This window comes from Dipodomys merriami, unplaced genomic scaffold (assembly GCF_024711535.1).
Source record: "Dipodomys merriami isolate MVZ:Mamm:240054 unplaced genomic scaffold, mDipMer1.0.p SCAF_81, whole genome shotgun sequence".
Lineage (NCBI taxonomy): Eukaryota > Metazoa > Chordata > Mammalia > Rodentia > Heteromyidae > Dipodomys > Dipodomys merriami.
In genome coordinates this window covers 4,447,117-4,460,663 of record NW_027206413.1, presented here as the reverse complement: position 1 = coordinate 4,460,663, position 13,547 = coordinate 4,447,117, and the positions used below count along the sequence as shown (strand labels likewise).

At 41.2% G+C, this 13,547-nt stretch overlaps 1 protein-coding gene across 2 annotated transcripts in view; it reads left to right on the top strand.

Annotated features, from left to right (window-relative positions):
- The first annotated feature begins 385 nt into the window (after positions 1–385).
- The window catches only part of LOC138819724 (centrosomal protein of 120 kDa), a 60,266-nt gene continuing 47,104 nt past the window's right edge, over positions 386–13,547 (top strand). Inside the window, exons 1-7 of one of the 2 annotated variants that reach the window (XM_070011269.1) lie at positions 386–473; positions 703–783; positions 5,033–5,189; positions 6,729–6,843; positions 8,602–8,743; positions 10,640–10,788; positions 13,161–13,358. In XM_070011269.1, the coding sequence (XP_069867370.1) occupies positions 735–783; positions 5,033–5,189; positions 6,729–6,843; positions 8,602–8,743; positions 10,640–10,788; positions 13,161–13,358 (810 nt within the window). In that variant the 5' untranslated portion in view covers positions 386–473; positions 703–734. Of the gene's footprint in view, positions 474–702; positions 784–5,032; positions 5,190–6,728; positions 6,844–8,601; positions 8,799–10,639; positions 10,789–13,160; positions 13,359–13,547 lie in introns of those variants that run through there. The other variant, XM_070011270.1, reaches the window with a different exon arrangement.

Genomic DNA, 13,547 nt, shown 5'->3' with positions numbered 1-13,547 from the left:
GGCAGCGTGGGGAGTCCCGGGCGCACACCCAGGCCCCGCTCTGCGGCTGGCCGCCTGAAAGCACGCTGACCCGGAAAACGAGCTTCCGCCGCGTGCACACCGCGGACACGACGGCACGCCCCAAGCCGTGGACCACGTCTACGACAGCCGCGGGGACGCTTTACGGCAGCGGCGCGCCTGCGCACAAGTCCCCCCTCCCCCCCGCCGGCCTCCCCCGGCCGGCCGGCCGGCAGGCGGCGCTGTGGGCACGGCGAGCTGCTCTCTCCCTCGGGGCTCGGGAACCCAACGTCCGAGGGCGGCGGTGACGCGGGCCGCGGGCGTTCTATCCCCGCCGGCCCTGGACTCTATGGCTCTTCTTCCTCCAGCCTCCCCCGGGCTCTGGGCCCGCCGCCCCGGTTGCTAGGCGGAAGCGTGGCGCGGCGGCGGCGGCGGCTGCCGGGGCGTTTGAAAAGCGGCCCAGCCGGCGGCAGCAGGTCCTGAGGCGGCGGACTCGCTTCCGAGGGCCGCGGGGCCGGGTCGCGGAGCGGCTTCCGCGTCCCGTCACGGGCCGGGCGCGGGCCGGGGCCGGGGGAGGCCGGGGCCGGGGGAGGCCGGGGCGCGCCGCGGGCCCGGAGCGGCGCCGCGCGGCGGGGGCTGCGGCGGGCGGGCGCCCCGGGGCCTCCCGCCGCTCACCCGCGGCCTCTCCCCCCCGACCCGCCGCAGACCCCGCCTCCGGCCGCCCGCCCGCCGCGACCATGGTCTCCAAGTCCGACCAGCTCCTCATCGTCGTGTCCATCCTCGAAGGTGAGCGGCGCGGCGCCGGCGGCCGCATCCGGGGCTCGGAGGCCCGGCGCGCGTGCGCGCGGCCCGCCCGACCCCGACCCCGACCCCGACCCTGACCCCGACCCCGACCCCGAGGGTGCGGGGCCCGGGCCGCGGAGTGGAGGCGCCGGGCTCGGACGGCCCCGGGCGGTGCGGTGCGGTGCGGTGCGCACGGTGGCCCAGCCTCCCGTGTGCTGGAGGGCGCACGGTGTACCGCCGGGCCCGAGGGCCGGGGGGCCGCGGGGAGTACACCTAGCTCTTGAATCGGGAAGCCATCCGCTGAAGAGAAGGTACGGCTGCCGAAACACCGCAGACCCTCTCGCAGCCCGGCCGGAGAGCGCCACGGCTTCCGTCGAGGCCCTGGGTCCTGAGGGCCTTTCCCTTGTAGCGTGGGAGACCCCGTCCCCCTGGGATGATCAGTCACTCTTAGTAACCTGGACGGTGAATACATACAGGTCTTGAGGGTAGAGCATGATGGTTGAAGTGTCTTTTATTGTAAACGTCTGATAGCCGAGGGCAGGAAAGAAAAATCATCCCTGGGCCAGGCATTGATGGCTCACACCTATAATTCCAGCCTTTCAGGAGGCTGAGATCTGAGGATTGTGGTTCAAAGCCAGCCCAAGCAGGAAAGTCCCAAGACTTCTTAACTCTGCCCAAAAGCCAGAAGTAGAGCTATGGCTCACGTGGTAAGAGTGCCAACCTTGAGGGGAAAAGCTAAGGGGCAGCACTTGTCCTTATTCGAGCCCCAGTATTGGTGTGTGAGCCTGTACGCGCGCACACACGAAGTTGTTCCCCCAGCAACTGGATGATCAGGACCACAAGTCTGTGGGAATGAAATGCTGGGTGGAGCACTGGGGAAGGTAGCAGGACCTCCAGCGGTGAATATTTAGGAACATCCTCCAAGACAGCAAAAAAAAATCCTGTCTAGTTGGAGTGTGGTGAGGATCTTGAAAGCCAAGTAGTTCAGAATTCATGTTCTAAGAAATAGGTTGGTGGTAGATAGTCCTAAATAGGAGAGCACTTTACACAAGTTTAGCAGTAGCCTTTGGGGAGAAAAACCTAGAGTCAGGAATGTCAGTTAGCTTGTTGCCACAACATACCTAACCTTGGTATATAGTCCTTTCTCCAAACTGTTCCTGCTCTTGTGTTTGTTTATTTTCCCTTTCAGTACAACCTTACAGTTGCCCCAAGCCAAGAACCTGGAGTTCCTAAGAACTTGACTCTTTCCCATCCCTATCTTACAAATGGCTACCTGGTGTTGTGGATTTCTAAATAATAGCAGGGGTCTCCATATAAACTTTTTTTATACTTTTTTATTGTAAAAATACTGTACAGAGGGGATACAGTTACATGAGCAAGGTAATGAGTACATTTCCTATCAAGCATTGTTGTTTTTCCCCTACCATCCTTTCCCTTCCACTTCCACAACTACACTTCCCCTGCCCCCAAATTGTAAAGTTCATTTTTCTTTTCTTTTCTTTTTTTTGTAAAGTTCATTTTTCAACAGTGTCTTGTGCATCCCATTGTTACAATTGGTCAACCTGTATCCCTATTTAAGCATTTTTTTCCCTTCCCCTCCCAAATTAGAAAAGTGTATATACAAGATGCAGGGCACCAACATCAAATACAGTGGAGGAGGAGCATACAAAGAAACAAAAAAAAAAAATCACATGATACATTATAAATTATGTTAGAAACAATAGCAAGAAAGCAAAAACCACTTGTGTCCCTATCTTGGTGTTCATTTCACTTCACATCTGGTCATATGTACATTGCTTTTGACCTTTTCTGCTTGTCTCAGCCGTATAAACTTTTTTTTTTCAGCCATATAAACTTTCAAATGGACAAATTTCCACTGTGAATACCTGGATTAGAGGCATTTGTTATCCACTAACCTATTGTAGTAATCTTCAATAATATATTTCCTACATTTTTTCTTCCTCCTAGAAACATCTAACATTTCCTACAATCTGGCAATAACCATTATGACATTAAATCTTACAGTCTTCAGATTTTTCTGTTCCTTAAAAGGCAATGACTGCTCCTTAGAATAGCAAATGTTATCCTTTGTGGCTCTGTCAGTCTCTTATACAGCCAGCTTCTCCCTTATATTGACTGCTTTTAATTTCTTGTCTTCAGTTCTGGGAATACCTTTTATTCAAAAGAAATTGAATTCCTACTGAAAAGTAACATTTAAACTGTGAATCAAATTTCAAGGAAAGGATAAGGCTTCTTTTTTTTTTTATTGTGAAAATACCATACAGAGGAGTTACAATTACATGGGCAAGATAATGAGTACATTTCTTATCAAGCATTGTTAACTCCTCCTTTGTTTCCCCTTCCTACCCTTCCCATCTCCCTCCCCACTCCCCCCCAAAGTTGTAAAGTTCGTTTTTCGACATAACAACTTGTACATCTCCCTGTTGCAATAGGTCCACTTATATCCCTATTTAAACAATTTGTTTTTCCCCTTCCCCTCCACAAATTATACCAACATCAAATACAGTGAAAGCAAGAGTTATACCATGGGGGAGGGACATACAATGCAACAAAGAAATCATCTTAGGGATAAGACTTCTTTTGGTCTTAATATGTTCCTTGTCTTTGGGTTGAGGCAGGCATCTTGTTCTACTGCCTTTCCTCTGTTCTCAGATAAATTGTGATCTTTGGTATCATTATCTGACTGAAACTGTAAGTTAACATATATGAAGTTCACTTTCATGTGAAATTTATAAGAGAAACTAATGATCTTGTAGAGCAGTCAGAAATGAGGTTCTGAGAGAGGCCTTTGGGTACTAATGAAAGAATTGGGCTGTGCGTGTCACCACTCAGAGTGGAGTGTTTACCCTCAAGTGAGAGCCTCAGGATGAGACTCAAATTTGCAGTCCAGTCTTTTCTGACCAAGTAGCTTCAGCTAGAGTAGCAATAGAACTCCTTAATAGTGGTCCCTTCACCAGACTTTTTTGTTTATGAACTGTGACTGCTTTATCAAATATTTTTTTTATTACTCCAGTTTTTTTTTTATTACAGATGATGATAGAGAAACTAATTTAAAAAAAAATGTGCCAGGTACCAGTAATAGAATTTTGCATTTTTCAGGGTTTTTCGAAAAAGACATTTTTACTTTTTTTTTGTCAGTCATGGGGCTTGAACTCTGGTCCTGGGTGCTGTCCCTCATCTCTTCAACTCAAGGCAAGCACTTTACCACTTGAGCCACAGTGCCACTTCCAGTTTTCTGGTAGTTTATTGGAGGAGGTAAGAGTGTCACGGGCTTTCCTGCCTGGGCTGGCTTTGAACTGTGATCCTCAGATCTCAGCCTCCTGAGTAGCTAGGATTACAGGCCTGAGCTATTGGCGCCTGGCTTCCTTTTTATTAATGGAGCATGGTGGACGTTTTTAATTTTGTTCAGATGGTGGCAGAACCTCGCAAAGCTGATACCACTACTGATTCATAACATACTGCTATTACTGGCCCTTTATATAAATAAAAAACATACCTATGCATATAGATATATGCATATTTATATATAATTTGAATTTTTGGAAACATTAGATGTGCTATCAACTTTGGAAAAAGTATCCCAGTTTACTGAGTTGGCATTGTGTGGAAATTAATAGCCATATAGGTCTAGAAATGTTAAACCTAATTTTCCATTTATATAGGAGTAAATACATAGTATTAAATATGTAAGATCTTATCTATGTGAATTTGATTACAGAAACTAATCTGAGTCTGTGAGACTTTTTTGTCTATTATGGGGCTTGAACTCTGGGCCTGAGTGCTGTTGCTCAGCTCTTCAACTCAGGGCTAGCTCTACCATTTGAGCCACAGCACCATTTCTGGTTTTCTGGTGGTTTATTGGAGATAAGACTCTCATGGACTTTCCTGCCCGGGCTGGCTTTGAAACTGGAGCCTCAGATCTCAGCCTCCTGAGTAGCTAGGATTATAGGCCCGAGCCACTGGCACCTGGCTCTGTGAGACTCTTATATGCAATTAACCACCAAAAATCTGGAAGGAGAGCTGGGGCTCAAGTGGTAGAGTGCTAATCTTGATCAAAAAAAGCTCAGGAATAGTGCTCAACCCCTGAGTTCAAACCCTAGGACTGGCATGCATGCACACACATACACACACATACACATACACATACACGCACACACACACACTCACTACTAAATGAGCCTACTTGGTTTTTGTATATTTCCAACTAATCTGCATACTGTTGTTTCTTCAGGTCGCCATTTTCCCAAACGTCCAAAGCATACGCTTATAGTAGAAGCAAAATTTGATGGAGAGCAGTTGGCTACTGATCCTGTGGACCATACTGACCAGCCAGAATTTGCTACTGAGCTAGCCTGGGAAATTGATAGGAAAGTTCTTCATCAGCACAGGTGACTGCTATTTGCAAATTACTGTCTTCTTTGGTCTTTAGAGAGTCTAGTATCTAAAATGGATTTAAAGTTATGGCATCTTATTTTTTCATGAACTCTGTGACCAGAACAGCAAGATATTTGTGTATTAAATGATTGAAAATGTATTTCTGTCTGGGAAACCATTCCAGTACTGGCCTTTTCTTAGTATTAAATGAACTGAGAACAGGAAGTTAAGAGAATGAAATTAAGGAAAAATGTACTTGTTCGTTTGGCTAGTTTCTGTGGATTTATTTAAAGGGATGCTGAATTCTTACAGAGTATCAAAAAGTTTTAAGTTTTTTGTGGCTCTGTAATACCTGCTGAAATAGGGTTCTGCTGTGGGGTGCCACAGTCCACACCTGTATTTGGGCTTACAGTTGTGAGTACCCAGGGATACCACTTTGGCTGTTGCAGGCTGAGAAAATGATAGACAAATTTAAAAGTGATGATTTTGTGCTTAAAGCAGTTAAATAGTAATTCCACTAGATAAACCTAATGACAGAATCAATTCAGCTTAGTAATGAACTAGTATGTGAACTAGTAATAAACTAGAGCTATTCTAGTTTATTAAACTAAAAGATCTCATGCTATAATAATCAGTAACGTTGTGAATCAAGTACATTGAATTATTAATTTAAAATTATTTTGTGGGATAGCATATATTGTAGTTTGTATTTTATATCTGATGTTGTGGTGTAAGAAAGGTTATCAAAAATCAGTCCTGAGGATTCATAATTTTTGACTATCAAAAGGCTTTGAAGATTAAGAAAGCCTGTTCTTACTTAATAACTCTTTAGAGGAAAAAACTAAAATTTTAACTTTTTTGCGGGATGGTTATGGGTCTTTATCTCGGGGTCTGGGAAGCGCTGTCCCTGATCTCTTTCACTCAAGGCTAGTGCTTTATGATTTTGAGCCACATCTCCTCTCTGGTTTTCTGGTGACTAATTGGAGATAATAATCTCATGGACTTTCCTGCCCAGATTGGCTTTGAATCCTCAGATCTCAGCCTCTTGATTAGCTAGGATTACAGACGTGAGCCACCAGTGCCTGGCCTAAAATTTCAACTTTTTTTTTTTGTAGTAGTATAGAGGCAAATATATTTTACAGTTCTTTCTGGTCAAAGAGGTCATTTTGTGTTTCTCTGTGTGTGCTAGTCCTGGGCACTGTCTCTGAGCTTTTTTAAAGCTCAAGGCTGGTGTTCTACCACTTGAGCCATGGCTCCACTTCCTGTTTTTTTGGTGGTTAATTGGAGTAAGAGTCTCATGGACTTTTATGCCCAGGCTGGCTTCAAATTGTGATCCTTAGATCTCAGCTTCGAGAGTAGCAAGGATTATAGGAATGAGCCATTGGTGCCTGGACTGAAGAGGTCTTCTTCAAAATAAAATAGAAAATAGATATAGCTTACCCAATTATCATTAAATTTTAGTTATTTGGATAATGCCATTTTTTTCAAGTTTAATATTGAATGTTCAATTTTGAGAAAAAACTATCTTATTTATTACATAAATTGTTTTGCAGGTTACAGCGTACTCCAATCAAACTCCAGTGCTTTGCCTTGAATCCTTCATCTTCAGCCAAAGAAATCATAGGTTACATTGTTCTGGACTTAAGAACTGCTCAAGAAACAAAACAGGTATTGTCCTCTTGATATTTCTATGTTAGACATTGATTACTTTCAGTAGACACTGGATTAGTGAAAATAAAATAAAATACTGGACCTGAAACAAATTGCATACTTGAGCCAGTGGCATAGCTCTGATGTTTTGGTCATGAACTTGATTTAGAAAAATCAACCTTTTTCATTATTCCTTTGAACTCTTTCTCAAAGAAATTTGTCTCTGTGCTCCAACCTATGTTTAAGTAGCTATGAGCTCAACCTTAACATCTTCAAGTCCAGAGCTTTTATTTAAAATTCTTGAACGTGTTCCTTGCTGTAGAAAATGGTCATCCCTCTCTTGTTGTATGAGATAGAAACAGAAATCTTTCCTGATATTTGGCTTCCCTTTTTTCATAGTTCTCCATTCTTCTTGATCTGTCTACTATTCTGCATTTCACTAATGCTACCTCAGTTTCTTATTTTACTTTCATAATCACCTCCTCATTGGTTTCCCTGCTTCCTGTTCCTTACAGATGCTTTCAGGGAACCAGCTGCACATTATGTGACATTAAGTGTATATCAGTGACATTGTTATCTATTTAAAATTGCATTTATGTTAGTCTTGTCTTTCACTCTGGCATGAATCATTGTGTCATATTCTAATACTAGTACATTAGTACATATAATACGCACTCATGGGCAGATTTTCCCGGTTTGTGAGAATTCCAGGTAGTCTGGATAGGAGTTTCTGATGTTGCTGGAGTGAGGGTTACTCTATATAGAACTTTATTCAGTGACAGTAATAGTTCATAACTCAGAACTATATTATCAGGCCTTTAGTTTTCTTTAGTATTTTTTTTATTAGCAGTAAGATTTTCTTAATTGATGTCAGTATTATAAAGCAGAAATGAGGCAGGAAGAAAAGGTATACAAAGCATGAAATAATAGGCATTAGGGAAATAGAAAACTACATTTTCTATATCTAATGTGAGGAATGCAGGGACAAAGGGTGAAAATAATCCAGCAAGCCCAACACCGGTGACTCACGCCTGTAATCCTAGCTACTCAGGAGGCTGAGATCTGAGGATCCAGGTTCAAAGCCAGCCCAGGCAGGAAAGTCCATGAGACTCTTATCTCCAATAAACCACTCAGAAAACTGGAAGTGGTGCTGTGACTCAAGTGGTAGAGTGCTAGCCTTGAGCTGAAGAGCTGAGGGACAGCTCCCAAGCCCAGAGTTCAAGTTCCAGGACAGACAAAAAATAAAACAAAAATGTAGCAGTGCTACTTACTGGACATTGTGTTGAAAATGAACTATAAAACTGTGGGTGGGAGATAGAAGGGAAAAACTGGGAGAGAGCAAGGGAAGGGGTGAAAGTATCCAAAAAGCAATGTACTCTTTACCTGACTTACATAACTGTAACCCTTCTGTATATCACCTTTATAATAACAACGTAAAAATTTAAGAAAAAAATCATGTGAGAAGAAGTAGAAGGTTGTAAAGATAGAAAGAAATAGCTTTTTTCTTTCCTTTAATATTTTACCTGTTGAAGCATAAGAATGGGAGAAACGAAGGCAGCCTCAATGTTTTAAGTTATTTTTCCAAAGGGAAATCCAGTTGATGGCTTCCAAAGTGGAATTAATTCCTTTCTAATAAAATGTGGGAGGGGGAGATAGTTAAGAGAGGAAAATTGCTGACAAACTAAAGGTCGTTTATTTAGAACCTTAATGAGCATTTCCAATAGGTTTTTTTCCTATTATCTATTAAGATGTTCCTGTTCTGTTGTTTTGCTCTAGGCACCAAAATGGTACCAGTTGCTGAGTAATAAATACACCAAGTTCAAATCTGAGATACAGATAAGCATCACTTTGGAAACAGATACAAAAGCACCGGTGGATAGTTTTAAAGCAAAGGGGGCTCCCCCTCGAGATGGAAAAGGTTTGTGCACCATCTCTAAAGGCATTCTCTGAGAAGTTCATCTATGGACTAGAAGGTTAGGAGGGGATAGCACAAGGAGAACCGTGTGGGAGGGTTAGCTGAGCTTACACAGGGAACTGGACAAACTTAACATCTATTTTCTTTCTTTCTTTCTTGTTTTTTTTTTTTTTTTTAATTCGGTCCTGAGGCTTGAACTCTGGGCCTGGGCACTGTCCCTCAGCTCTTCAGCTCAAGACTAGCCCTCTACCACTTGAGCCACAGCACCACATCTGGCTTTTTCTGCTTATGTGTTGCTGAGGAATTGAACCCAGGGCCTCATGAATGCAAGGCAAGCGCTCTACCACTGAGCCACCTTCCCAGCCCCTTAACATCTATTTTCAATCCAAGTACATCAGACAAATATTGTGATGTTGTAACACCTCCAGCACTTGTTGTTTTAACTCATTTGAAATCTTGCAAAGAGATATTTTTTCTTTTCCTCATCTGGTATAATCTAGAACAAAGAATTTTGTATTTTTGAAAATTGCTGCTTAGTTTTGCCATCACTGTCATTAAGGGTGTGGAGTGAAATTGGATAGCACAGAGAGTTGCACATAGAGCAACCTCATCCATCATCAACATCCCAAACCTAGGATGTGATCACAACTGGGGAAATTTCATTGATACTTCATTGTTGCTAGAAGTCCATGGTTGTGTGCAGAATACTTGCACTTCCCTGAAGCTTTTCTGTGTAACCCCTCCCCTCACCTAGATCCTACATTACTTTGAGTATGTTCTCCACAGTTCACATGTGGGAAATTGAGTGCTAGGTTTAATGGTATTTTTGCTATAAGTATTTATTAGCTACAGCATGTTTTTTTTTAATGTTGTACTAATGTACTAATTATCTAGTTTACTTTTTTAAAATTGGCTTTAAGGGGGGGGGTTGTTACCTTTCCACATGTGTTCAGTGTTTGCCAATCTGTCTCATCCCCCATCTAAAACGTTTCGACAACTTTTATTGATCTATTTGTATAGTTGCAAATGCTCTATTTTAATTGTATTTGACCGCCTTCATTTCCTTTTTAATCCAGTCATTTCCCACCAGTACCTACTTCCTGACAGAATGTATTTCCCTTTACCCCCCTTTCTGTTATCAGTCAACAGCTTTCATATAACAAGTTGTTCCCCACCTTTTTTTTTTATGAAGGCTTTTTACATGCAGATTTCGTATGGATACTTATGTCATCTGTATTGTTTTTTTCCTTACCAGGGACTTAGGCAGATCTAGGTTTTCTACCTCCCAGCTTAGATTCACTGTGAAACCTATTTTAGATGTTTTTTCTATATGGTTTATTGATTTTATGAAAATGTTATCAGAATATTTTTGGCAGTAAAATTTGAACTCAGGGTCTCAAGTGATAGACTTTTACTGCTTAGTTGGCCCTCGACCATGTGAGTAACACCTTTAACCTGGCTTTTTTTAAAGAAAATTGTTTTAGAGATGGAGCCAGGTTTTCTGTTGAGTGTCTTCAAACCCTAGTCCTCCATATATCAGCCTAGTAAATAGCTAGGATTACAGGCCTGAACCACTGATGCCTGGCTAGACTATGTTTTTTGTATATGGAAAAACAAAATTAAATGAAGTTTATTTAGAGTACATATAAGAATTAAAGAAAACCTTTTTATATATTAGCTGTATGCATGAAAATTGCCGAGGAAATTGAAAAATATAATCAGCTTTTATAATCTTAAAATGGTGCCTGCCTAAAATACCAATCCTTACAAGGTTCCAGGCCAGGTTGAGCTACAGAGGAAGACATTGTCTCAAAATTGAATGAATGAAATAAAAAGTAAAACCTTACAATAATTTATAGCAAACCGCAGTCTGATGTAATTGTGTTTTTGTCTGTGAAGTGCTTGCTAGCCTCCCTGGACTTGACCCGAAGGACATTGTAGCGGTGCTGAATGAGGAGGGAGGTTACCACCAGATCGGGCCAGCAGAGTATTGTACTGACTCCTTCATTATGTCAGTGACCATAGCCTTTGCCACCCAGTTGGAGCAGGTAAGATGCTAGTGATTAGGAAATTAGTGATTCATGAAGAACTTAGAAAACACCTTATTTCTTAAACCTTTATCCTTTAGATAGATAGTAAATAGATTTGTATATATACAGTTTAAAATTTGAGATAAAAATGTGCTCATACCAGAAACATTTTTACTTTGTGAAAAGGTATCTAGATATCAGTATCTTGATAACAATAAATTTTATGATTTGGAGAGATTGACTAACAATAAACATTGCCATTGTCCTGTGCAAAACTTTCAGAACTGATGGAGGGAATTTTTCCGTTTGCCTCTTGAATCATGTACATTTTGATAAGCAATGTCAGGAACAATTTTTCTCAGAAATACTTAATGCCTGTTGGGTCTGGGATTATATTTTACCTTGCTTGTAAGCTAACAAGTTAGCATGTTCCTTTCATGAAGATGGTAAAAGATTGGAGAGTTTAGTTCTGGATCAAAAGACTATAGTATTCCCAGCACTGAGAGCAACCTGAATATCAGTATATTTTCTTCAGTTCTTTTTACCTTGAATTCCATGTGGGGTATACAGAAAGGCAAGTAAGTGGTTTTATCTCTGCTGAGGAAAATAATGTGGGAACATGCATTATTTTTATTGTAAGCAGTAAGCAGTCTTAGTTTTTTTTTCAGGAAGACATATTAACTTCTCAAGATTACCAGCTATAGAAATGGCCCTGGGAATTGGCCTGGGTAAAGAATAGTCAAGGCCTGTATTCCTGATACTCAGCAAGGATGCTCATGGTATACTGCCTCTTGCCAGCTGTGGCGCAGGACAGCATTTGCTGTTATCCTGTTGTCTTTCTTAACGAGAAGTCCACTTTTCTTGACTTTTTATTGGGTGATAGCATCTGGAATAAATTCATATTTTTAAGAATAGAGATGGGTTTATGGTGCGTGCGTGCGTGCGTGCGTGCGTGCGTGCGTGCGTGCGTGCGTGTTTAAATTTACTAGGACTTAAACTCAAGGCCTGGGATCTGTCCCTTACTTTTTCTGCTCAAGGCTTTTGAGGCTCAAGTGGTAGCACTTGAGCCACACCTCTACTTCTGGCTTTATTGGAGACTTACACAGACTTTCTTGCGTGGGCTAACTTTGAACCAAAATCCTTTCATCTCTCTCACATCTCAGCCTCCTGAGTAATCAGGATTAGAGTTGTGAGCCACTAACTCCTGGCTTATGATTAAAATTTTTGTTAGACTTGGCTTTTTTACATATATACACCCCCCATTGACATTTCACAAGTGAAATATGCATTTAGTGACGACATTTTTATTTTACTTAAAAGGTATCTAATTTTTCCCTTCAAGATTATCAGGTTAAGACTCTTTTTAAAGGAAAATTTGACTTTGTCTTACTAAATTCATGCCTACTACAAGAAGGATTTTTAAAAATATTTTTTCTAATTTATTTTTAAAGTAGTATAGAGATGTCATGAGTACAGTGTATCTTAGATAAGAAGGATATGTTACTGTATGTGTTCTTGGGATGTTTTTCCTTTTCCCCTACTTTTCCATTTTACGTACTTTTGTCTGTCTCCATCAGTATACATCTTTTGTACATCTTTTTCTTCATAAAGCTCTGCTTGAGGATTGCCTTAGCTTAGAGTTCTACTTTTTAGGAGTATAGGTGGTTCTCTCAATGTATGTAAACCCATGTGAGTAGAAACTGTCTAGTCAAACATGAATACATTTTAAAATATAGGATAAAAGGAATAACTTACATTTATTGAGTATCTGTTGTATTCAATACTGCACTTTAAATATCTAGGTGATTATTGCTTTTTTACTATCTGAAATAGACTGTAACTTTATTATTATTATTTCTTTTTGCTGGTCATGGAGCTTGAACTCTGGGCCTGGGCACTGTTCTGAGCTCTTCGGCTCAAGGCTAGCACTCTACCACTATTTTCTGTTGGCTGACACATGGAATGTTCACAACTTCTCACTTAATAACATTCTAGTGAACATTTAGGGTCTGTTAAGAATTTAATTTTTTTTTGTAGGATAAATATCTTATTTTTTGATTATATACATCTGTATGTGAGTCTTAGCAGTTCTGAGAAATTATGTTCCAATTAGATGAGGCCTACTTTTCTGATATTAATTCATAGGTTTTCTAGGCCTTTTTTAACTTCTGACATAGACCAGGATATTTTATATTAAATGACCTGGATTCAGATTCTCCTATTTACCATTTATAAAGTGCAGCCTTTGTTGGTAAAGGCTATTAATTTGGTAGAGAATGGTTAATTTTTAAAGACTTTTAAAAACCAACATTATGGGAAGTAATTTAGAGTACAATAGACATGTTCAGTGATTAACAGAGTAATATTCATCTTTTTCTTTGCATGCTTAGCTAATTCCGTGTACCATGAAACTTCCAGAAAGACAACCTGAATTTTTCTTTTACTATTCTTTATTGGGAAATGATGTCACAAATGAACCCTTCAATGATTTGATCAATCCAAACTTTGAGCCAGAGAGAGCATCTGTTCATATTCGCAGCAGTGTAGAAATGCTTCGTGTTTACTTGGCTCTTCACTCTAAACTACAGGTGAGTAATATGGCAAGTTTTTGTTTTGTTTTTTAATTGAAGATGGGTTTTGGATTTGGTCTTGAACTCTATTCTGTTTCAGTAGTGGAGGTCTTTCTGCCATGTTTAAATTTTTTTTTTATGTATTAGCTTAGTTACTGGAATTACAGTTACTTCAGAATTTTAGAAGATAACACTTCTCCACCCAGT